This window comes from Pelodiscus sinensis, chromosome 1, assembly GCF_049634645.1.
Source record: "Pelodiscus sinensis isolate JC-2024 chromosome 1, ASM4963464v1, whole genome shotgun sequence".
In the NCBI taxonomy this organism is placed as follows: Eukaryota; Metazoa; Chordata; order Testudines; family Trionychidae; genus Pelodiscus; species Pelodiscus sinensis.
The window spans coordinates 102244496-102270514 of NC_134711.1; the positions used below are offsets into that span (position 1 = coordinate 102244496).

The 26019-nt window shown below is 45.3% G+C and overlaps 1 protein-coding gene and 1 long non-coding RNA gene across 5 annotated transcripts in view; one reads left to right on the forward strand and one right to left on the reverse strand.

Annotated features, from left to right (window-relative positions):
- BRAF (B-Raf proto-oncogene, serine/threonine kinase) overlaps positions 1 to 13955 on the reverse strand; it is a 131511-nt gene extending 117556 nt beyond the window's left edge. The window contains exon 1 of one of the 4 annotated variants that reach the window (XM_075939782.1): positions 13574 to 13955. Coding sequence is in view for 2 of the 4 variants with exons in the window: in XM_075939774.1 (XP_075795889.1) it covers positions 384 to 515 (132 nt within the window). In the remaining 2 variants the exon portion in view is untranslated. Of the gene's footprint in view, positions 1 to 383; positions 671 to 2698; positions 2729 to 13573 lie in introns of those variants that run through there. The other 3 variants (XM_075939791.1, XM_075939774.1, XM_075939797.1) reach the window with 3 other exon arrangements.
- On the forward strand, positions 658 to 25782 carry LOC142831032 (uncharacterized). The gene is made up of 3 exons (XR_012906622.1): positions 658 to 786; positions 20903 to 20982; positions 25594 to 25782. It is a non-coding gene; the product is annotated as an uncharacterized LOC142831032 (long non-coding RNA).
- The last annotated feature ends 237 nt before the right edge of the window (positions 25783 to 26019 follow it).

A 26019-nucleotide genomic window follows, 5' to 3' on the forward strand; every position in this document is an offset into this window, starting at 1 on the left:
GCAGCTGAGCAGCCCCCTCCCAAGCCGCAGCATCAGAGCGGCCCGGGCTGAGCCTGCTGGCAGCGGGGGGACCCCCTGAACCGCGGCCTCCCCCGCCCCGGGAGACACCGCTCCCCGCCCCGCGCACAGGGGGGGCTGCCCCGCCGCGCCCTTCACCTGGGCCCGTGGGCTGCCCTGGCCCCGCCGTGCGCGCCCCGCTCCCGAGCCACACAGCTGGGAGCCTCCCCCGCCCTGCTCGGGCCCGGCCAGCGCGCACCGCCGGCCCCGCGGCAGCAGCTCAGGCCGCCCAGCGCCCAGGGGTCGGGGAAGCCCCAGGCAGCGGCTCGGGGGGCGGGGGGGTCCCCGATACTCCCCGCCCGGCGGCGGCCCCGCCCGGGGCTCACCTCCTCCGGGATGGCCGGCTCGCCGCTGCCCGCCTGGTACGAGGCCCCAGCTCCGGGCGGCGGCTCGGGCTCCATGTCCCCGTTGAAGAGCGAGGCCCCCTCTGAGCTACTGCCGCTGCTCAGCGCCGCCATCTTGGGTTGAAGCGTTGGAGGAAGGGGGGAGGGGGAAGCCGCTTCCCCGCTGCCGGGCCGCCCCCAGCCGCGACCCGTAGTGGGAGGGGGGGGGGGAGACCACACAGCCTGGAGAGCTCCTCGCGGCCCGCACCGCCACACGTCACCCCCGGCCCGTGACGTCACCCGAAACAGTCGCCGCTGTCACTGCGCATGGGCCGTCTGATGTCACGGGGAAACACCTTGACGTCACGGCGCGACTAAACGTCATCCAGATAACTCAGAGGGTGCGGTATGTAACCCCGCCCCTTTTCTATAAGCTCCTCCCTTGCTCCCCTTTCACTCGCATCCGCAAAACTCCTTTCCCTCCTCAGACAGCTCCACTTCTACTCTTTGCTTCCCCTAGCCTGCTCTCTCTCAGCGCCTGCCCCTGAGCCCCTTCCTTCTATGCCCTCCAGCCCTGCTCCTCACAACCTTTCCCTCACTCCCCTGCTCCATAGACTCCTTCTAGCCAGCCCCTCTTTGCCCATAGTTGTTTTACCAGGCTACAATCTTCCCAGGGCCTATGCACATCTCCTTGACCCAAACATTTGACTTTGCTCAAGTTGCATAGCATAATTTGACTTTTGCCCTGAAGCGTAAATGTGCCTATAAGGAGCTGCCTTCTCTTCCCTTGCTCACACAGTGATGCGCCCTCATGACTTCTTATCCCATAGCATCCCCACACACAGGCCTCTCGTCCTTGCCCTGCCTTCTTTCATTCAGGCTACGTCTAGACTACAGGCTTCTTTCGGAAGAAGCTTTTCCGGAAGAGATCTTCCGGAAAAACTTCTTTCAAAAGAGATTGTCCACACAGCAAACGTGCATTGAAAAAGCGATCTGCTTTTTCAAAAGATAGCTTCCAATCAACGTGGACGCTATCTCATATTTAAGTTGTGATTACTATGGATGGAGTTGCCACTGGGGCACCTGTGCTTTTTCCTGGAGGCCTCTTCTTTCTAAAAAACAAAACAAAACCCTCTACACCATCCACACACGCATTTTCTGAAAGAGTTCTTTCAGAAAAAGGCTTCTTCCTCATAGAAAGAGCTTTACCGCTGTCGGAAAAACCTCTGCATTCTTTTGATTTTTCTGTCGAAAAAATGGAATTGCAGTGTGGACTTAAGTGTAGTTTTTGCAGAAAAACTCTGCAGTGTAGACATACTCCTAGAGACTGATTCCACTTCACTGATGAGGCCCCATAACCACTCAGCCATTCTCAACTGTCATCTTACCCTAGTCAGAGCTGAAACCCTATGGCTGCGTCTAGACTGGCAAGTTTTTCCGCAAAAGCAGCTGCTTTTGTGGAAAAACTTGCCAGCTCTCTACACTGGCCGCTTGAATTTCCGCAAGAACACTGACGATCTCCAGTAAGATTGTCAGTGTTCTTGCGGAAATGCTATGCTGCTCCCGTTTGGGCAAAAGCCCTCTTGCGCAAATGCTTTTGCACAAGAGGGCCAGCGTAGAAAACGTGATACTGTTTTGCACAAAAAAAGCTCCGATCGTGAAAATGGTGATCAGGGCTTTCTTGCGCAAAACCGCGTCTAGATTGGCATGGACGCTTTTCCGCAAAAAGTGCTTTTTTGGAAAAGTGTTTGTGCCAATCTAGACGCTCTTTTCTGCAAATGCTTTTAACAGAAAAACTTTTCCGTTAAAAGCATTTGCGCAAAATCATGCCAATCTAGACGTAGCCTATGGGTAAAGTGTTAGCCTGTTGACACCTCATTCTTTCAACCTAGCAAGTAGTAGTAATATAAAGCACTGAGCTAGAATATTTTCACACACACATCCCAAAATATACCAGTAGCAAATCACTCAACAGCAGGAAGCACAATACTAACTCCTTGGTAGGAAGTAGGGTAGGGTCTCCACTTGAAGAGGGGGTCAGAAAGTTCAACTCTGACTCTCCACTATAGGAAGAGTCTTCCAAAGAGCAGAGGGGTACAAAAGCATCAATAATACACCAGAATGTGCTGCTTATCTTCTAAACTAGTATAGCACAAAGCATGAAGCAACTAAAAAAAAATCAAACAAAAAAAAAACCCTTTGTTTTAAGAAAATATTACATAAAAAAATAAAAGCCATTTGTAAAGAGAAAGAGTGCTTTCCCAGAAGTATTTTGACCACATTTTTCAACTGTATGTAATGATTCTAGGTTGCCTAACCTGAAATCCTTAGGATCTGAATTTCAGATCATGCAGCCTCCATTGGCTTCATTTGGAAACTCGAGCCTTAGATGTCTCAATCAGATAATAGAGTTGCCAGGTGTCCAGTTTTGAACCGGACAGTCCAGTATTTGAGCTTTCTGTTCAGGAAACAAATTGAGAAAATATAAATATCCAGTATTTTCTAAATAAGATGTAATGTAGATTGTGATGTAATGTCAAGTGTGTCCGGTATTTTTGTTGAAACCATCTGGCAACCGTATTGGATACTGAGGCCCTAGATGTCTCAAGTTGGTAAAATCCTGGCCCCACTGGTGTCAATGGGAGTTTAGCCAGTGATTTCAGTGGAACCAAAATTTCAATTCTAATTAGTGGGCAAAAGGAAGATACAAAAAAGTAGGGTGTCAGAAAGCTAAATGTACATGTCAAGAGGCCGACAACAGTGTGCCCTGTAAGCTGTGTGCTTGGCCAGCCATCCAAGAGAGATTCAAATGCCACTCAGCTGATTAGCAGAGGTCCCACAGCCAACAGTATGTGTTTCTATTGGTGATGCACATCTGCACATGCCTTGATGCACATAACAAAATTTATTCCACACATGGATGGGAAAAAATAGAACATTAGCTGACCATCACAATTCTGTATATTTTCTTAGGTAAATATTATCTACAAAACTACAATATGTTATAAAACCTTAAGGCTTTGGCTGTACTGTAGAAACCATAGACATAAGGGTCTGCCTATGTAGCCCCAGTTAAGGACTGAGATCTAAGGATGCATATTTACGCACTGAGGAGCAGAAGAGTCCAAAATTAAGATTGCAAACAAAATTATCTTTAATCCCCTTACAGTACTGTCCTAGTTACATAGTATACTATTTCCCACGTTGCAATAGGAAAAATGCATAATACATGGGTTCTGACAATATTATTAAAGTGCATTTCCAAGAGAAATAAGACTTCCAGTTTAAGTTAATAATATACCAGAACACTATGACAATGAAAAATTAATATAAAATAATGGGAAAATACTGAAGATGATACAACCATTTACATTTATTTAAAAACTATGATGTAACATTTGAGAAACATTATGTAAGCATGTATGCAAGACATCTTTACAAATATAAATTAAAGGGACCCTTAGCTTGAAAAATCAATTTTAAAACATAACTGTAACTCGAGTAGATACATTTCAACACCTAAGATTATTAAAACAGGGAAATTAAAAACAAAACACCTCTAATTTTTTCAGTTTGCTTATTGACTGCCTGAGCCGCCAAACATTTATGCCCATGCTTAATTTTATTTGTCAGTCCTGGAGGGATTCTGCCATCTAAGGCTCTAAATGCAATAATTGCAGCATTCTTGCCAGACTAAAATTTATGTATATGTGTTTGCAGGATCAAAGTTATAGTTGCTCTCTTTTTGCTGAAAATATCCTCATATCCTTAAGAAAGCAACAGAAAAATCTCAACCACATTTTTGAAGGGTTACCAAAAATACAACAAAACAAACAAATCAAGCTAAACTATTTAAAGGATGTTCTGTCACAACCTGGAATAGTTTAAATTAGTCAGCTAAACAGATCCAAGTTGACAGTGACCCTTTGAGATGGCACAGACGGCGGCCTTCTTAGTTTTTGCATTTCCTGACGTTTGATACGCAGCCTCCTCATTCTATTAATGTAGTTTTGGGATGCTAAATACTCTAAAAAATATATACCACAACTTTTGGTCTTATATGGCTTCTTTAACACTCAAGTTAGTTCTTTGTAAACACTTGGAAATGAGTTAAGTGCTGGTCATACTATAAATGTGAAATAAGTATTATAGCTATTTAGTGTATGAGCTTAGCAATAGCTCCCATACTGCCTGGAATATCAGATCCTGCTTTGTTAAAAGCAGACCTGCTGGGGGGTGGGGGTTGGGTAAAAGGGACAAGTGCCCCAGGTCCAGCAATTCAAAGAGGCCCAGGCATCCCAGCGACTGCTGCTGCTGCTACTGTGGCAGCGGTGGAGGTCAGAGCCCTGAACCCTTTAAATCCGTGGTCCCCAACATGGTGCCCGTGGGCGCCATGGCACCCGCAGGGGCATTTGCATGCGCCCGCCAGGTGCTCGGGGCTGGCCTGGCCCCGGGCACATGGCGCACGGTGAGCACCGGGCGCGCAGCGCTTGGCGGGGGGAGTGCCGACCCCGGGCGCACGACGCTTGGAGGGGGGAGCGCCGGCCCTGGGCGCGTGGCGCTTGACGGGGGGAGCGCTGGCCCCGGGCGCGCGGCGCTTGGTGGGGGGGGCGCTGGCCCCGGGCGCGCAGCGCTTGGCGGGGGGGGCGCCGGCCCCGGGCGCGCAGCCCTTGGAGGGGGCACCGGCCCCGGGCGTGTGGCTATGGGGGGGCCCCGTCCCCGGGCATGTGGCTATGGGGGGAGGCCGCCCCCGGGCGCGCAAGTGTCCCCGCCCCCTGGCGCCCAGCGGGCGAACAGCCACGCCCCCTGGCACCCAACAACCTCAAAAGGTTGGGGACCACTGCTTTAAATGGTCACCTGGAACATATGTGGCAGTCTCCAGACAGCTCTGAGGCCTGGGCTTCCACCTGAGACTCCCTGGCCACCTGTGCAGCCACCAGAGACATGCAGTAGGGATTTGTTTAAAAAATTATCTGACAAATAGCAACACAGCACTTCCTGCTAGGGCAGCACAGTGTCATCGCTGCATAGAAGCCCAAGTTCTTGTGTCATAGGTGGCCCAAGGTATGAATGTCTGCTAACCAACACTATATATGAGAGCCAAACAGAGAAACTAAGTTACTTGCCAAGTTTGTAACTTTATGCCTAATAAATCTGTGTTCTAGACTAGGAATGTTAAATATCAGTTAATTGAATAGTTGAGTAACCTCATGAATACTTACCATTTAGTCGACTATTCTGTAGTCGCCGGGGGTGGGGCTGACAGCCAGTGTGATCCAGCCTCATTTCTAAGGAGCCCCCTGCCACTCCACACTGCTGCCTCTGAGGGGAGCCAGGCGGGAGCTGGTCCGCAAGAGGCAGCAGTATGGGGTGACAGAAGCCCCTGTCTAGGGGGAGTCTGAGCTCCCGGAACCAGCACAAGCCAGAACGGAGCTGGGTAGCCTGCCCACCCAGCTCTTAATACACTTTAAATGCAGAGCCACCGCTGGGGTTGGTCCTGGACCTGACGCAAGCCAGGACTGAGCAGGGCTGCTGGCCAGCCTGCTAAAAATACTGGAAATGGTGTTAGGGAAGGGGGAAATTTGTGTAGTCTATAACATTAACCTATAAGCTTTTTCTTATTGGTTAATAGGTTAATTGACTATACTATTACATTCCTATTCTAGACATACTGTTGAAAAAATGATAGTCAACAATGACCTATGTGGCATAAGAATCTGTAAACAAGCCTGTAAACAAAACACAGATTAGGAAATAAATGTGACAATGAAGATTAGAGTGTTGAGGGAGATTTCCCTGAACTTGTAAGGAAATGAAAAGAAGTGCAGTATTAAGTACTTATCTGGGCACATTCTTTAGGTAGCTGATGTTAATGGAAAAGTCACTGGGTGAAATTCATCCCTGACATAACTCTTTTTCCTTCAATAGAATTTACCATCAGGATGAATTTGGCCTTACTGTGCAAATTTTAGTCATAATCCATGTTTTGTTCTCCAAACAATTCACAGTCAGGATATAAATCTAACTTCAGCACCAGTAGCCTACCATCAATCTATAATTTTTTAGTACTTTTTCTACTGTCTTTAATAATCCCATATTGCTTTGTTGTTGTGCGTTTGATTTTATTAGGAGGTTTGCATTCACATGAGGAAAGTTAGTCATACTATGTTATTATTAATAGTTATACCATGTAACACATTAAGGGCCACAAGTATGAACCTTAATGGAAACAACTAGGGTTAGAGCCAAGAGTTACCTCCTAATACACATGATGGAGGTGCATTTTTATTGTTGTTATTGGTTTTGCTTGCTTTTATTTTTAAATAAAAGAGAAAACACAAAGCTGGTAAGAAATGATAGATTGAGAAGATCAGAAGCAAAAATCTAGTATTCACACTGTATCTCCTTGCTCTTTAGTGAAGAAGATCCACCTCCATTGATAAATATATTCATATTTCATGGCCTTGAATCATCTTTAGTTTATCTGCTTAGCCTGTCAGGCTAGTCAGTGTTAAATGTAACAAAGTGCTTTTTGGTGATATAAAATTCTGTTCACTAGGAATTGATACCACCTCTCCATTTTGCAGAGGGCACCAGATAGCCATAAGTCAAAGTCAAATTAGTGCCCAAGATGTGAAGGGCTCTGTTTTTTCATTGCCAAACCCTTAAACCATCCTAGGATGTTGTATGTATAGTCTAGCTGGTATTATAGCAACTAATTAGTATTTGAAAATATTTGTTAAAATTACCCCTTTCCAAGGAAAGTGTACATTTTTTTCACCAATTATTGGGGGAGGGGTGTCAAAAAGGGTTAAATACTGATCAGAAAAATAATTTGGTTTGGTAGTTGAAGAGCAGATAAATAATTTAGATTACCCATCAGAACATTTATTGGTCAAATTAACATATACATTTAAGAGAAAAATGTTTATACAGTAAAAACACAGTTTACTTGACAGTATCTAGCCCAATTTGGAAATTTGAAAACATCAGCTGTCTTTCCACAAACAAATCAGATTACCTTGACAGAATGCTCAGAAGAAATTATTGTCCAGCGTATGAAAAAGCTTCTCAGTCAGATCTAAACTAGGTCTAGTTTGCCATTTCTTTTTCAGAGAAGGGAGCATTTTGAAACAAGTTGTCAAGGCTGTTCTCCACTCTGGCACTCCAAATGCAGAATATGGGGGCCCATAAGAGACCTTAAAAATACCTTGTCTCCACAGGTTTCTGCTTAAAAACTCCCCAAGGTCACCAATTTCCTGGGCTGCCACCACCAAGTGAAAACTCCTTTCTTCTTGAACCCCAAAGGAAGCACTTGGAACCTCTTCCAGAGGGGTGCCCCAAGCTCTTTTAACACAAGAGAGCTTGAATAAAAAGAGAAAACAAACTTCAGCCTCTGACAGCTGACCTCTCAGTTTTAGGCATGCATACACAGACTAGGGATATAAGCAACTAGTCGACTATTCGAGAAGCATAAACTTATCGGATAGTCGATTAGTGATGCACCTAGTTGTTCCCTCCCTTGTTGCCTCTATCAGAGAGAAGCAGCAAGGTGGGGAAGAACAGGAGCCGGTGATGGGTGGAGCCGGCTTAAAAGACAGTTCCCCCCAGCATCATCACCGCTGGGAGCAGAGGAGGTAGAGGCACAGCGGGAAACAGCACCAGCTTCCACTCACACTGTTTCAGCTACAATTCTGTTTTTGAAATGTACATGAACCCCAGCAGGGCTCGTCTACATTTCAAAGGCTCAGGTACCACAGGAAGCATGGGGTCAGCAAGGAGTCCCCACTGGCCCCGTGTTCCCTGCGGGGCTTTTGAAATGTACAGGCGCTGCAGGGAATGCAGGACCAGCGGGGAGTCCCATGCTGGTCCCACGCTCCCTGCGGGGCTTCCTTTTGAAATGTACAAGAGCCTAATGGGACTCTTGTACATTTCAAAGGCTCGGACACTGCAGGGAGTGCGGGGCCAGTCCCCCGCTGGCCCCATGCTCCCTGCAGGGCTTCTGCTTTTGAACTGTAGCAAGAGCCCTGTTGGGCTCTAGTAAATTCAGAAGGAAGCCCTGCCAAGCTCTTGCTACACGGGAATGCAGGGGCAAGATTAGAAAGGCAAAGGCACAAAATGAGATCAAACTAGCTACAGGCATAAAGGGAAACAAGAAGACCTTTTATAAATACATTAAAAGCAAGAGGAAGACCAAGGACAGGGTAGGCCCACTGCTCAGTGAGGAGGGAGAAGCAGTAACAGGAAACTTGGAAATGGCGGAGATGCTCAATGACTTCTTTGTTTCGGTCTTCACCGAGAAGTCTGGAGGTGTGCCTAACGTAGTGAATACAAGCAGAGAGAGGGTAAGTTTAGAAGATAGGATACACAAAGAACAAGTTAAAAATCACTTAGGAAAGTTAGATGTCAGCAAGTCACCAGGTCCTGATGAAATGCATCCCAGGATACTCAAGGAGCTGATAGAGGAGGTATCTGAGCCTTTAGCTATGATCTTTGAAAAATCATGGAAGACAGGGGAGATTCCAGAAGACTGGAAAAGGGCAAATATTGTGCCCATCTATAAAAAGGGGAATAAGAACAACCCAGGAAACTACAGACAGGTCAGTTTAACGTCTGTCCCAGGGAAGATAATGGAGCAGGTAATTAAGGAAATCATATGCAAACACTTGGAAGGTAATAAAGTGATAGGGAATAGCCAGCATGGGTTTGTGAAGAACAAGTCATGCCAAACTAATTTGATAGCTTTCTTTGATAGGATAACGAGCCTTGTGGATAAGGGAGTGTTACGCCTCCATCCCTGAGGAAGGGGGAAAAAGGGGGAGGGGGGGTCCCCCCCCCTTTCTAACTAGCTTGACGCCGGACACAATCTGTTTCCTAAATTAAGGACCTTTAATTCTAATATACTCGCCGCGTCGCGCCGATCCCGCACAGCGCGACCGTGGTGCCAATGACCACTCCCTTGGGGAAGGGTAAGAGGGAGGGGGTCCGGGCCCGCCCTCACTCCGGACCCCGACCCAGGGCCCTAAGGCCAGGACGCTCGTCCTAGCCAATGACGGGGGGGGTTTGCGAACCCTAAACTCCCCCGCACTCGGGTTCCACGGCCCAGCCCTGGGTCACTTCTCCCTCTTCCCCCGAGCCCCTCCTCCCTCCTCACTGGCCCCCGGGGTTCTACCTCACCCAGGGGCGCCAGTATCCGCTTCCCCCCGGTTCTCCGGGGGTCTCCCAGTCTCCCTGTCCGCCGCCCCTTTGGACGGGCGGCCCGGCGTTTAAATCTCCCGCCTGACGCCGGGGGATGACGTCTCCCCCGACGTCCTTTGTGCGCGCCGCCTGGTCCCGTCGCGGGGATGACGTCAGGCCCCGTGCAGGGCTGAACAGACGCCGCTCCCCTGGGCGGCGTCTGCTGGCCGTCCCGAACCGCGTCTCACGGCGGTCGGGATGAGCCCGTGCCGCGGTCGGCTCCGAGAGTGGCGGGGCCGCCCCGCCACAGGGAGAAACGGTGGATGTCATATACCTAGACTTTAGTAAGGCATTTGATACGGTCTCGCATGATATTCTTATTGATAAACTAGGCAAATATAACTTAGATAGGGCCACGATAAGGTGGGTGCATAATTGGGACCCGTACTGTTCAATATCTTCATCAATGATGTAGATATTGGGATAGAGAGCACGCATATTAAGTTTGCAGATGATACCAAACTGGATGGGGTTGCAACTTCTTTGGAGGATAGGGACATAATTCAAAATGACCTTAGCAAGTTAGAGAAATGGTCAGAGGTAAACAGGATGAAGTTTAATAAAGAGAAATGCAAAGTGCTCCACTTAGGAAGGAACAATCAGTTCCATACATACAAGATGGGAAGCGACTGTCTAGGAAGGAGCATGGCGGAAAGGGATCTAGGGGTCATAGTGGACCACAAGTTGAATATGAGTCAACAGTGTGATGCTGTTGCAAAAAAAGCAAATATGATTCTAGGTTGTATCAACAGGTGTGTTGTAAGCAAAACTCGTGAAGTCATTCTGCCGCTCTACTCTGCACTAGTTAGGCCTCAGCTGGAGTACTGTGTCCAGTTCTGGGTGCCACATTTCAAGAAAGATGTGGAGAAATTGGAAAGGGTACAGAGAAGAGTGACAAGAATGATTAAAGGTCTAGAGAACATGACCTGTGAAGCCAGGCTTCATGAACTGGGCTTGTTTAGTTTGGAAAAAAGAAGATTAAGGGGGGACATGATAGCGGTTTTCAAATATCTAAAAGGGTGTCACAAGGAGGAAGGAGAAAATGTGTTCCTCTTGGTTTCTGAGGACAGGACAAGGAGTAATGGGCTTAAAGTGCAGCAAGGGAGGTTTAGATCGGACATTAGGAAAAAATTCCTAACTGTCAGGATGGTCAAATATTGGAATAAATTGCCAAGGGAGGTGGTGGAATCTCCCTCTCTGGAGATATTTAAGAACAGGTTAGATAGACATCTGTCAAGGATGGTGTAGACGGAGCTTGGTCCTGCCTTGAGGGTGGGGAGCTGGACTCGATGACCTCTCGAGGTCCCTTCCAGTCCTATAATTCTATGATTCTATGATACAGTTCAAAGGCAGAGGTGCCCTTATAGACTAATCGAATAGTCGATGGAAATCCCATCCACTATGCGATAGTTAATCTTAATTTACATCCCAAACACAAACCTTCTGTAAACTTCCAGGACACAAGAATCAAATAATCTCCTTTAAAAAAGTGATTTTATTAATAAAACAAAAAAATATGCTTGATAAGCACATTTGGTTGCTGGATATTACAGAGCAACTGAGAAAAGAACAGATTAAAACAGAGAAATTTTATCTCTGAGATGCATCTTAGAATACAGTGGGGGGAGGAGGCATGTGGACTTGGCACAGCAAAGTTTAACTAAACAACAAATCAAAGAAAATAACCTGATCACGACTAAATAAACATTTCCCTGTCTACTTACGATCCGTGCTTCAAGGTCGAGTACATTTCCATACCCAGTGTTCTTTGTAGGCATGGTAGTTCTGCCTGGTTTAATTCATCTTATTCTCCTAGTTTAAAACTCACACAAACAAAACAGCAGGTAGGTGTGTCTTCCAATTCAAATAGCAACACTTTTTTCCATTGGCTCTCCTGGCTTCCTGCCAACACCCTCTAGCTACCTGAGTTTAACCCTTTAGTCACCGAATGCTGGCCAACACTCCTCCTATCCCTCACACAAGTAAATGACAAATAAGCAAACACCTGCCTGTATGGGGTACATTTTCAGAACATAAATCTTTCACTACTTCTTATCTGAATGATTAGTCCAAAGATTTGATACATGTTAATAAGACAGTTTAGTTAAATACACAAGGCCAGATTTGTTAGGGTATTTAAGCACCTGAAGATGCAAATAGGTACATGGTTGAATTCTCAGAAGCCCCCAGGTGCTTCGGAAAATCCCACTAGACAACTGCCTGCAGCTTTAGGCATCTAAATACTTTTATCATTCCACTGTCATTTTCTTCACACAAGGCCAATGGAGTTCAGTGATGCTTAGCAAGAGATGGAGCGGTTGCTCCACACATTATTAGCATATGTTAAATATGTGTGAGACTAGTTTATTCACTGCAATGAAATCATTACATATTGTGATGGGTTCTTGGGCACGAGCACCTGCCCCTCACCTGGGGCGGGGCCCTGCAAGCCCCCCGCCTGTGTCAGTTCCCCCAAGGGGCGGCTTTACGGGTGCAAGCCTTCGCACTCCCGTCCAAGGACGAGGCCCTACGAGCCCACTGCCTATTCCGTATGTGTGGGACAAGGGTAATTCAGGGGGGACCTTGGCCTTCCTGTAAGGGTCCAACGTGGGTCCAAGGTCATCAGTAATGGCCTGTGAGGCCAACAAGAGAGTGGCACGCTGCTGCTACTCACCGCACATACCGAGGGAGGAGAGGGTTTAGGGGGACCCAGGCCTTCCCTCTCCACCGGGTCCCAACCCAGGGCCCTAAGGTTGGGGGTGGTTTGTCCCTACCCAGCTGACGGGGATCCACCCCAATGCTCATCAGCCCACGGGTGCCAAAAGCACTCTGCCCCGGGCTGCTTCCTAGCCCCCTCCGGCTGCCCGTGCTCTCTGGAGTTCTCCCAGGGTCTTACTGGCTCGCCTTCTTCCTTCTCCGACCTGTTGTGGTCTTTGCCTCCTGTGAACCGCGGAGGCCTCCTCCGCTGAGTTGTGGGGAGGCCCCTCTGGCTGACCCGACGAGGGCTCCGATCCTTGCTCGCCCCCTGGCTCCCTTCCGAGCCTGATTTAAATGGCCTGCCGCCTGACATCATAGGGCATCACCCCGCCCTCCCTGCGTCCCTCCGCTTGGGCATGTTGCGGTCATGTTCCGTACGCTGCGGCCGCCTGATGGAGGTGCGGTTCTAAAACCTGCCCGCCGCGTCTCCACGGCTTTGCCAGCTGCCACTCCTCTGGCGGTCGGCCGGCTAGGCTGCCCCCGGCCTCAGTGCGGGCCCCAGGGAGCCCATCACACATATAAACCTTCTAAAATGTATTAAGAAACTAACAGACTTACCTGGCATTGTCCATGTCCTTCAGGGCACAGGGCTGGTGGTGTAGGGGTTGCAGGACTGAGGGTGGGGCCTTGGAGATTTGGGTAGTGCAGGAGACCGGGGGTGTGAGAGTGAGGGTTGTGGGGTGAGCAGGTACTCAAAGAGGAGCTGGGATCCCATCCAGTATGGGCCTTTTTTCTCCCCAGCCACCAGGGGTCAATTTCCCCCCTTCTCTTTGGTTACCAGGGGCCTTTTTTTCTGTGTTCCCCAATGATTCAGCCAAAAGCTGGGAGCGGGGGGGGGGAAGAGTTTGGGGCAGGGGGGCTATTTACTTGGTTTGCTGGTAGGCAATATGGCCGAGCTCCAGCTCTGCTGGCTTTCGGTAACCGGGTTTGGTTCTTTAAAGGATTTGAAACCACAGACAGAGGAGCACTTCTTTTTAGGCTCAAACAATGATTTTTCATTTTTTCTATTTACTTTATAATAAATTTTTCATTTAAATCAATTCACTATTTTTTATTCTTTTAAGACAATATAATATACAAAGAAAAAGTAGAAAAACAGTACAGTTAAAAAAACAAAACATAATAACTTCTCCTACAGATATACCCTCCTGATTTACCTTTAAACAATTTATGGAGTTAACAAATATATAAATACTCACGTTAAGAAAGATAGAAGCATTGCTTAGATTCAGGAGATATTCTTTTCTTTATGTTTTTCCTTTTTTTGGATTTTTCGTTGCAACTTACGACCAGTGTTGTTCCCCTTTCGGAGCTTATTTGTTCCCCATTTCGGAGCTTATGTGCGGCAGCGAGATTCAGTGCCGGGGAGGGAGCTCTGGTTGATCAGACCTAGCTTTTTGGATTCGCAACACGTCCGCTCTTGGTCTGTTCCATCCAACCTTATATACCCTGTTTCGGTATTTTGGTATTCCTCCACTCGCCTGACAATTGCTGACGTTAGATTTTTGTTGTCTCATTCTGCCCTTACAAAAACTTTCGTCTGCTCCATTTGGGGTAATCAGCACTTTGTTGCATATTGCTGTCTGAGTTACTTACTTCCCTAAAAGCGAGGTTATTGTTGGTCATCCAATCAAATTTTGTTTTTATTTGCATCTCCTGTATCTCACAATGCTGCCTTTCCTTTACACTTACAATTAAACTGGTGTTCATTTGACATATTCTGGGTAGGCCTCAATAACTTCCTTTCACACTGGCCACTTTCTTGGTGGTGCAGGCTGTTCCCAGTGGACACTCTGCAGAATAGCTCTCTCCTGTAGGGTTGCTGCTCCCAGTGGTCACCCGCAGTAGCGTATCCCGCTGAACAGCAGCCCCTCCCTTCGCATGTTATGGAAAACAGCCCTCTTCCAGTTGTCCTGGCACAACCAACCCTGAACTTTCTTTAAGTTAGGAAAAGAGGGTGTTGCATACCAAATGTGATGACCCTAGCTCTTAGTGTTTAGGAGAAGACCTTGATCAAATGGACTTGCAGACAGACATACAGACAGACACATTCTAAAATATATATATAGATACATGGCACTTTTATATGCAATAATATGGAGCTAAAATAAATAACTCTGTATCCATCCATCCTCCAGGGGAGAATACCGTTTGTGTGTCATGTTCATTCTGAATCTCAAGAGGGAGAAAACTTGAATTATGGTGGATTGTAGATGCTGATGGTGGCTTGCCACAATCTTCCCTGTAACCTTGCCCAGAAAATTTTAAACAGGATTATAGCCTGATTACTGGAATGTTTTTTGAATGGTGTGTACTTCATAAAGGTAACTTGCCTTCCAGGAAGAATGAATTGATACTCTTGAGGCGTGGGTTCAGAATAGTTTCACCATCCATGAAAGGTTGGAGGTCCCATTCGTATGTGTAACTGGTACACCTCTCAAGCCAGAAGATCCCTGACTGCTCCCATATTAGACAATGGGAAAAGCACGGGGAGGCTTTGATTTTTTTCTGCTATTGTTTCTCTGTTGATCTTGTTGATATTTTAGCAGAATATGATGGTATTTCTTCACATCCTTGGAAGCTACCAGCTGAAGAATCCTGCACTTCTGCAATGCTGTTGAGCCTCAGACCTTCGGCCTCTGTCTAATATTTGGCAGGGGATAAGTGCTTAAGAGTTCTCATTAAAAGTCATCTTCTCAGTTTGTGTGTTCTTTTTCTCCCTCAAAATGCATAAAAATGCTATCTAGGACACATATGCTTGATATACAGAGACTGGATAATGCTTCCATTCATGCCAATGGAAAAATTCTCATTCACTCTCACTTTATAGTTTCAAGCCCCCAATGTTTAGACCAGGGGTGGGGAATCTTTTTTGGGTCAGGGGCTGCTGACCCACAGAAAAATCAGTCAGAGGCCGCACACACGTGAGAAGCAAAAACCAACCAAACAAAGCCCCTGACAGATGTGCCCCCTGACAGAGAAGGAGAGACACTCCCTACATTCCCTTTGCACACCAGAGCCTAGGAGGTCTCAGGCTAGTACATTTTGTGTGCTCCAGCCCCGGTGGCAGGGGGGCTGGAGTGCCAGCATGGACTACCCAATGCTGGGGGGGAGCCCTGAGTCTTGGGGGCTGGATCCAGGCAAGCTGGGATTCACATCCGGCCCTTGAGTCTTAGGTCCCCCACCCCAGAGAATTAAAGAACTTTAGACAGAGAATTAAAGAACTTTAAACCCAGGCAACTTAATAATATAAAACAATTATATCATAAAATGGCCTTAAATCGTTATAAAACTTAAATTTTCCTCAAACCAAAGTACAATTTCCCTTCTGTCCAATTACTTTGAAAGCCTGGGTCAAAATGTGCAGCTTTTTCAAAGATTCACGCTACTAAAAGATTTAAGTTAAAAACTAAATGTTAAAATGACACGTATGTGTTTATAGTTTAAATATATCAATCTTCTTTATATAGAACATTCTGTTTTTTAAAAAGATACAGTAGAATATTAATTTAAGAAAGTTCATATCTTTCCCTCTTTAATATATTTGCCTGTAGTATTTATTTAAAAGAAAGTTAGTTCTTGAATCAGTTACTATTCTGATATTTTAAGAAACTAGGGGTCTGTGCCCCCCGCTCGCTGCACTGGCCAACCCGCCTCTTGTGGCCACGCCAGCCCAAGTCTCTTCTCCCTCTCCCACTGCCAGTCCGGGCCCCTTCTCCCTCCCCCACCGCACCAGCCCAGGTCCCTTTTCCCCCTTTTGTACCAGCGGAAAGGGAAAGGTGTGATAGCAGGGACAGTTATACTCAAGAATGACCATGGGGAGCAGCAAGCACCTGGCAGCAAGGCCTGCACCACCCTGGCCTATCCCAGGGAGTAGCTGCTAGCCACTGTGCAGCCCCCACTAGCCTGGGCCAGCCCTAGGGAGCACCAGCAGGAGGCCTGCATGGCCCCCACTGCTGCTGGATTAGGGGAGAAGCCAGTTGGTGTGGTGCATGCCCTTACCCTGCCCCAGGCCAGACCCAGGGAGAGGCCAGTGAGAGGGGTGCACAGCCTCGCTGCCCTGGGCCAGCTCCAAGGTAAAGCTGGCAGCCATCCACTGCCTGCTCCAAGCCCTCTACCCCCTTCCTTGAGTCCCCTCCTCCCAACCCCATTCCCTGAATCCTGCACCCCCAGCCTCTGCCCTGAGCCCTTCCTCATCCCTAACCCTGACTCCTGCACCCCCATGCACACCCCAGGCTCCTGTCCTTAGCCCCCCCACATCGCCAAGCCTCTGCCCTGACTCCTGTGCCAGCCCCCTGCTCTGAAGGACCCGAGCAATGCCAGGTAAATCTTCTAGTGTCAGATAAAGGTAAAGGTCCTGGAGCACATATCACTAGCTAAATATGAATTTACTTCTCTCCCTTCCATGCCCTGCATGTCTTTATGCACCCTCACAACAGCAACAAATAAACAAAAAACCCTGAACACACCAATCTACTTCCTTTTCTGCCTTAATGAGGACTTCAAGGTCCAATTATCTATGTTCTCAGCCCCAACTTACTATCTCCTGCCTCTGCTACCTTCCTGTAATCTGTCTAGTAGAAATATGAAACACTGAAAGGTACAGGTGACTTCAAAAGGTTGAAGAAGATTACACACTTTATGGATTTATTTACAGAAACAGTGGAGTCTTGAAGTGAAGTCCCCATTAAGAAAAGAGGGAATAGGCAGGAGGCAGATATGGTAGAAGGAGGTAGAGATGCAGGGGTTGAAAAAATAATAGAAGGAGAAAGAATGACACAGCAATAGAAGCCACCAAAGAAGAGGGGGCAAGAGGCAATATGCATGGGGAATGAGTCCCTGTGAAAAATGGAAAGGTGAGGGAAGCAAGAGAAGTAGCTACACTGCTTTGTTTTGCTGAAGCAGGGATCAAGTGCCATACGTGACAGAATCAACCAAGACACTTCTGTTAACTTGCGTTTCTACTTATTCTTCTCATACCTTTGATATATGCAATCATGCAAACATCTGGTTTCTAAAAAAAGTCCATCATTAACAATTGAGATGTATCAGCCTTTAAGTGCTAACTGGTTGTAGATTTCTGGCATTGTACTTCCACTTGATGGGCACATTTTGTATTTTACAACCACTTAATAGGGTTCAAAACATAGCTTAGAGGACATACTGGGGCAGTGGGGAGGGGAATTTCAAGGATTCCACATAAAACAAGTTTCATCTCATGTCATGATAGATATACAGCCAGATCTTAGATGTTTCTTCCACAACTTCCAGGCTTGCATTTTCTATTTTTGTTTCCTTGAGCTTTCGCTCTGTCCCCAGCACTTGCGGTAAGTTGATTTTCTCCACTAGCATTTTCAAGGAAGTGAGGTTCTCCCTGTATCTCTGATCTAATGATAACAGATTAGCAAATGAATGCATCCACTCACTCATTTATTCTTTCCCCCGCAGTCCCAGTTCTTAGCTACTGTACGAAACAGAAAAAGTCATTAGGGATTAGATGGGTCTGGAGTAAGGCAGCTTTAAGATAAGGAAGTTAAATCAATACAGTGACTCAAATATAGAAGGAAACTGCAGCTTTGGAATGGGACAATGAAATAATGTTGCCCAATCAACAGGCATTGCTGTAAGAGATGTGTTATGGAATATCTGGAGTTGTCTAACAGGAATGAGATGGTGGTGGATCTTGGAGGGGAAGTAGGCAGGTAGGGGAAGCAGCATCCATGACAGATGGCATGGAGCACGTATCAGGTAAGCTCTATTCCTCCAATGCATAGGACTTCCATGTGCTGAGGCAATGGCTGCTTATGCTAAAGAAGCCTCCCCCTTTTATGACTATTTTTGGGAATTCTTTGGGACCATTCCAGGGTTGTTAATGTAGCTGATTGGAAATGGCCCTTGTAGTTTCAGTGAAGGAGAGTGGACATTTCCTCTCCATTTAATCATCTCCAAGGGGCTGCTAGCCTGCCCAGCCTCCCCATCTTCACTGTTTATTGTCACAGGGTATGTCTACACTATAGCGTTAATTCAAGTTATCTTAATTCAAAATAGTTAATTCGAATTAAGCTAATTTGAATTAATGCATCTACACACAAAATGCAGTTTGAATTAGCATTTTGCTAATTCGAAATACTGCATCCACACGGCTGTTATTCCAAATTAACTTTGCAGTGTAGACATACCCTTTTGGGATAGCAGTAGCAAGTGATAGGAGTAAAGAACAACAATTTGTCACTGTGACAGGGCAGACTGCTTCTTAAGGGTAGTGATGCCCCATTCCTGCTGGACAGGTTTTCCCTGAGATGGAGAATCCCCCATAGAAAAGGGCGGGAATTTGTTATCCCAGGAAAAAACCTGTCTAGGAGAGCGGAGGCTTCTTTAGCATAAACAGCCATTGCCTCAGCACAAGGAAGTTTTATGCACCGGAGAAGTGGTGATTTCTTTATATGTGCTTCCTCCTTGGCATCTGCCACATATGTCACTCCTGCTACCTACTTGATTCCCCTCCAAGATCCAACAACATCCCATGTTTTCTCCTGTTATTCCCTTCCTGATATTCCCCAACACACAGCCTACATGTCCAGACAGAAATATCCAGTTGATGGGCACGTGTCCGTTACGGTAAGTTGTTTATCAGAACCGTGTGTTAAATTTTAGCTGGGCATTTCATTAGTTTTTAATATTTGTTCTTCAATGATGCATTGAATATTGCTTGGTTTTTAATGGGAGTTTTATAGTGTAATGTATGTATATTAAGGTTGAGAACTGACGGAGTTAATGCCACAAGTAATTATCTGTCAGTGGTAAAAAAGACTTGCTTACATTTAGTTTCCCCAGATGAAATCTGCTCGTCTAGCATGTGGGGAATCAGCCAACTCACTGAAATACTGTATTATCATTTCGATGAGGATCTGAAATACTGTATTATCATTTCTACGAGGAATGCTTAGGTTGCAATAAGCCAAAGGCAAAATTTCTGGTGCAATGTTCTATGGTCTCTCAAAGGCTTTTCATGCTGTGGGTTGCTTGGAGCCATCAGTTACACTCAAAGCCTCTGGACATGGGTATTCCTGTTCTAATTTAATATGACTTCTCCCTACAAAAAACAACAGTTGATTTCAGTAAATGAACACAACTCTCAGATACTCCCTACAGGGAAAGTTCTTCAGGGCTCCATCTTAGATCTATGTTTTATTTCTGTTTTTATAAATGAATTACAGCTTTTGTCAATTTCTAATATTCATCTGCACCCAGAAGGCATTATGGTTTATGGTTTATTCTATGGAGAGTTTTTGCATGATGACATGTTGGACTTAACTAGAAGTTTGATTTTGACACAATACAGAGAGAATACCTGGGACTGAGTCAATACCAGGGAACAGAGGAGTGCTTTGAAAAATTACACAATATATAAACAGAGTGGCTAAGAGCAGAAACAAGCCAGAAGGCAATGAAGTGCTGCTTTCCAGTAGTGTCAACACTAACTACAAGATTCTCATGCTTTTGGTTAATATTATTTTGTATTCATTTTTTAAAAGTGTGAATCTAGGGTTTGTGAGCAGTTTTAGACTGAAGTCCATCCATTGTCTCTTGTCTTATAATTAGTATAATCAGGGCTCGCCAAGCGGCGACGAGCCTTGCTCACCAGCCGCGCGCTACTGCACACTGCGCATGCGTTGACCAAACTGCGCAGCCACGCTGGGCTAAAATCTACTCACCACGGGCAGGTAGATTACGTTAATTGTTGAGCCCAGAGTATAAGTGTTATCAAAGTGCCTATTTTGATTGTAAGCTCTTCAGGGCAAAGGTGGGGAAGCAACTGGTTTTTTGTGCTGAGTTTGTAAAGTGCTTAGCAGAATGGAGTCCTCCTGATCAATCTAATCCTTTCCATCCATGTGCAGAATAAATTGTGTTATGTGCACAGAGGCAAGTGCAAATGTGCACCACCAGTAGAAAAAAAAACTTAGCTGTGGACACACTGATAATCAGCTGGATGCCATTTGAATCTCTCCTGAGCGGCCGCACAAGTGCCCAGCTTACAAGGAACACTGATCTTGATCCATGACTGTGGCTCCTTAGTGCTACTGTAGTATCAATAATAATAAAAATAGGCACCAAACAGACAGGCAGCAGCAACATGAGCTTCCCCATGCTGCACTTCAGTCCTAACCTGGAAGAACCACTTTTTGGGTAATAGGCTAGATCAATCTCCATTTGGATTCAGCCTTTAGTCTTTCTCTGACGCCACTTGTGATCATGGTTATTGACAGGAACACTAGCCTGCTGAAAACAACAACTACCTTCATGGGAATTGCTGAATAGCCCTTAGAGGCTAATATATTTTTGTCATTATTGACCCAAGCTGGGTTTGTTGTGGCACCAGGAAAAGGCTCTATGGCCCATTACCAATCCATCCAATGTCCCTGTTTTAGTTAGGGAACTATGACAGTCTTAAAGGTGAACTTCTTAGTGGTTGGTTTGTATACCATTAATTATTTAAGCAGTCTTCAGTGTGATGTTTAATTTTTCAGTTGACATTAGCAACATGTAATTCAATGACTGCCTTTAAAGAATGGTGCCTTATTTCCCAAGACCACTTATGCCTTTTTTGGTAAGTAGTTCACTTAGGTGAAGAAATATCCATTCAGGTATACCCCAGCTCTGTTTTGTCTTCTATACCTATTCTTTGTAATGCCTTTAAAAATGTAATCTATGGTTCAAACTGCTGAAGCAAAATAAGTCCCCATTCCAGCAGAGTACTTCAACATGTATAAGTTGATCCCTTTTCACTAAATGCTTAAAATTGAGCATTTGCTCACATGCTTTGCCAAATTGGAACCTAATATGCATTAGCCTATGCTGAACTAGGTACACAAAGATTCTCCAAGGACAGCAAACTTGAAGCCCTCACTAAGTATTTATTTAGGCCCTGCTTCACAAAGGGATTTAGGGGTTGCAACACCTAAAATTTTGGTGCCTAGAAAAATTGCTGGAACAACACTTGAATTCACAAAACCTGAGTTAGATGCTTAGGCTCCCTATACAATGAACAGGTAGATAGACATCTTAAAATATGATCCACAAAAGTTAGTATGCTAGGTGGGGAAGCTGCTTGAGCTAGCCAATGGGAGATGCCAGCAAGAGGGATGTGTCCTTAGCCAATCTCTCTCCTGCCCTCAGTGTTAGGTACCTAAGTTAGGGCTGCAGGGAGATATCTACCTCAGTGCTATGGGCTAGGTTAAACCTTGTTATGGGTTTAATTAAAATATGGTTGAAACTCATGTGTGAATGTACTGTTCACTGAAGATTGCTGTAAAGGGCAGCTAAGGGGCTAGAGCTAAAACAAGGCTTAATGGAGTCCGCCCAGAAACTAGCCCTATATGGACAGAGGGTTCCTCTGAGAATTGGGTGTCTGCAGGTATGGAAAAAATCTAGACAGGCAAACAGACAAGAAACTGGAAGACACTGAGAGGCAGAGGTAAAAAACTAAGCAGGAGCCTATAAGCACAGCATCACCTTGGGAGAAGCCCAGAGAGAACTTTGAGGTCTGGTGCTGGCTAAAGAGGCTTGTGGCTGTAAGCTGAAAATGCTATCCCTTGGTTTTGCTTCCTCCTGCATTTGGATAAGCAGGATTTTAAATAAACAATAGCATCAAAAATATTAGACTCCATCAATTTCTATTCCCACGTGGAACACCCCATGGGCCCTAAACGTTGACTAGTCACTTGGGTTGAAAAAGGGCAATGTGTACTTGTGCTCTACCACAGAGTACCCTCTTGTGCAGTCAACTGGCCGAGCCATTTCTTGTGAGAAAGGTTGAAAGAGGCAATTAACTCTACACAAAATGGCAGTAAAAATTGGAGGAGGTATATAATCTGGAGTCCAGTGGTGTGAGCAGTCATCTAAGATAGAGTAGACCCAGGTTCAATACTTCCTTGTGTCTGTGAGAAGAGTTAGAGGTGTTTACCTCTATTTGCGGTCAAAAAGGCAAATAGGATGCTAGGAATTATTAGGAAAGGGATAGAAAATAAGACCCAGAATATCTTACTGCCCCTGTATAAAACTATGGTACGCCCACATCTTGAATACTGTGTACAGATGTGGTCTCCTCACCTCAAAAAAGATATTTTGGCCTTGGAAAGGGTTCAGAAAAGGGCAACTAAAATGATTAGGGGTTTGGAATGGGTCCCATATGAGGAGAGGTTAAAGCGACTGGGACTTTTCAGTTTAGAAAAGAGGAGACTGAGGGGGGATATGATAGAGGTCTATAAAATCATGAGTGGTGTGGAGAGGGCCGATAAAGAAGAGTTATTTATTAGTTCCCTAAATAGAAGAACTAGAGGACACCAAATGAAATTAATGGGGAGCAGGTTTAAAACTAATAAAAGAAAGTTCTTCTTCACACAGTGTGTAGTCAACCTGTGGAACTCCTTGCCAGAGGAGGCTGTGAAGGCTAGGACTATAATAGAGTTTAAAGAGAAGCTAGATAATTTCATGGAGGTTAGGTCCATAAAAGGCTATTAGCCAGGGGATAAAATGGTGTCCTTGGCCTCTGTTTGTCAGAGGCTGGAGAGAGATGGCAGGAGACAAATCACTTGATCATTGTCTTCGGTCCACCCTCTCTGGGGCACCTGGTGCTGGCCGCTGTCGGCAGACAGGATACTGGGCTAGAAGGACCTTTAGTCTGACCCAGTATGGCCGTTCTTATGTTCTTATGTTCTGTTCTTACCACCTCTCAGGAGGCTGCACTAACCATTGGAGGCTCAGGGCTTCTGATGGGGATTTGGGAAAATCACTCCTATTGATGCTGTTCCATTGATGCTGTTGGATTAAAAACCTAAAGTAAATAGTCATTGGGCCAGTCAGAGAGTGAAAGAATTACTCTATAGCCTGGTGATTAGGGAATCCAGCTGGGAAGGGAGAGAGCCAGGATCCAACTCCCCCTGCTCCACTGAGTCTGTATTAGTGTGAGTGGGTCTGCAATGGAAAACCTGATCTGGAGAAAATATCAGCTCAGCAGTATAAGGACACTCAAGAGAGGTAGGAGACCTATGTTCAAATCCTCCTTCCCCAGGAGCCAGAGGGAGGAATTGAACCTGAGTCTCTCACATTTGGGGTGAGTCCTCCTCTAGCCAATGAGCTAGAAGTCATAAGGGAGACACTGCCTCCTCCTCAATTTTGAATAGGACTCACACCAGTAGGCAGAGTCTGAGCACACTTACCAGCTCAGGCTTCACCAATGAGATAAGATGGAAAAACACTTATCTTCCCCTAGTTCATGGATCACACTGTGACTTAGGTGGGATGGGGGATAGTCATGCAGATTCACAGAGTGAGGCATTCTACAAATGGCTGGAGGCAGAAACTTAAGCACCTAGGGAGCTTTTACAGTGACCATTTAGGGGCCAAGATTAGTCTGGGCACTTGCAGAATTAGTCAGCATCTGAAAGTGAGTGGATCACAGCTGCACATAAAGCTCAGGTTTAGGTGTCTACATCCCTTTATAAATCTGGAGTTTAGTCCGTGTACAGTGATGTCAATAGGTGATAAGGGATCAGCATTAAAAAAAATCAGGCCACTTCTTTAGATGCTTGAATATAAAGCCTAACTTAAGGCTCTCACTTCTGAAATCCTGACCTGAGAGCAACCCTATGAATCTGTATCCAGGCAAGAGTTGTAATGAAACAGTAGGCTCCTTATATGTTTACATGTACCTTTATTGCAATAGAACATTGCTGTCAAAAAGTGTTGATGCTGGGTCAAGTTTCTTACGTTTTTCCAGATTGAATGCATTCTGCCTCTGACTGCTAACAGGCCTATTTACTGAAAAAGACCATAAAAAACAAATAACAGCAGAACGGGACATTCTCACTGAACTCCATCAAATATTTACAATTGCTTTCAAGAGCAGTGGATTGAAGTAAAGAACTTTCAGATTTAGACAAAACGCCATAATAGATATTACACCCCCACCCTTCTTTATCTCTTTGAGAGGTATGTTTTCATAGATACATAGCAACTAGAGATGGAAAAGACCTATAAGGTCAGCTAGTCCAGGGGTTTTCAAAGTTGGGTCATGGGACTGGCCGGGTAAGCCACTGGCAGGCTTTGAGATACTTTGACATCCATAGGTTCATCATTTCCAGCCAAGGGAAGCTGTGGAAAGTTATGGCCCCGCCCACACCACTTCCCACAGCTCCCCTTGGCTGGAAACAGTGAACCACAGCCTATGGGAGTTGTAAGGCTATGTGCCTATGAACACTTAGATGAACAAAGCATCTTGTGGCCTGCTAGCAGCTTACCTAAGTGGGTCTGCAACCCAATTTTGAAAATCCCTAGCTTAGTCTATTCTTTCCTACCTTCCCCCGATGTAGACTTGTTTCTATACTTTACAAACCTTTGTTCAGTCTAGTTTTGAATGAACAGCTCAGATGTAATTGACTTCTCTCAGGAGCCCAATCCACAAGTCCACTACATAACCATCTTAGAAAGTTTTCCCTCCTGTTCCTCCTAAATTATCCTTCTCAATTTCGTTAAACAGTTAGTACTGGTAGAGCACTATATTTCAGCAGTGGCAGGAGAACCAGCAATCCATTAGTCCTATTTATAGCTCCTTGGACAATTCTAAACAATCCCCCAGCTGCCTTGGTGTTTATAAACTTCAAATATTTGCAAACAATTATGTCTCTATTTAGCTAGCATTTAACCGCATTTGAGCTACATGGCTCTTTTTAATCTATGATTATAAATTAAGCCTTTCAGGATTAATAATTTTACTCCTTTTTTAACCCAGAAGGGCATTGAAGAGGGCAAGAAATAAGATATCAGTCTGTCCATTCTTTATGCCTTTCCTCTGCCAAGCTGAACTGGCCCAGCAATGTCAGTCTTAAGGCTCTGACCCAAGATGTACCTATCTAGTCTAATTCTTGCCTAATGTAAAAACTACATATATTATATAAACAATGTGTTTTACATTACTCCTCTCTCTATTCTTCCTAATTCTTGTTTTTTAATTAACTGTGTTTTAATAAAACACAGAAAAGATGAGGCTTTAGTTTTACCACAAGATAAATTAGGCGAGAGTCAACATTTGCTTGGTTTTGATCTTGCTTTATTTATCTCATGATAAAAAAAGAGGGGGCTGTGTTTTCAAATTGGGATAGCTTACAACTATTAGCTGCCTGGAGGATTTTTTAATTTTTGCTAAAGCATATTTTTTTAGCAGGGAACTCAAGGCCTCCAAGATGTTCGCTGATAAGCTGTGCTGCTTGGAGAGCTCCAATCCAACAGCTGTGCAAGAAGTGTCCAATGACTACCGAAAGGAATAGAATTTCAGGAGCTAAAAGTGACATTCCTCCACATTTGTGTGCATTAAAAACATATGCAAAACTGTCTTAACTGAAATCACTCAGGGAATGTGTGTTGATACTTAAAAGTTGCAGATAAATTTACCATTTAAAACAAAAGTGTTTGAAAAAAAAAATCAACTTTCCCCCCCCCCCATTTGCCAGCTAACTCCAGAGGGAGTTACTGGAAGGGTGGTACATCACTAACACCAAAAGCACAACAGTGAATGCAAAGCTCCATACAGCTTGTTTGAAGTGTTTTTGGCATCATCAAACTCTTGCATTAAAAAAGTCCCTGTGAA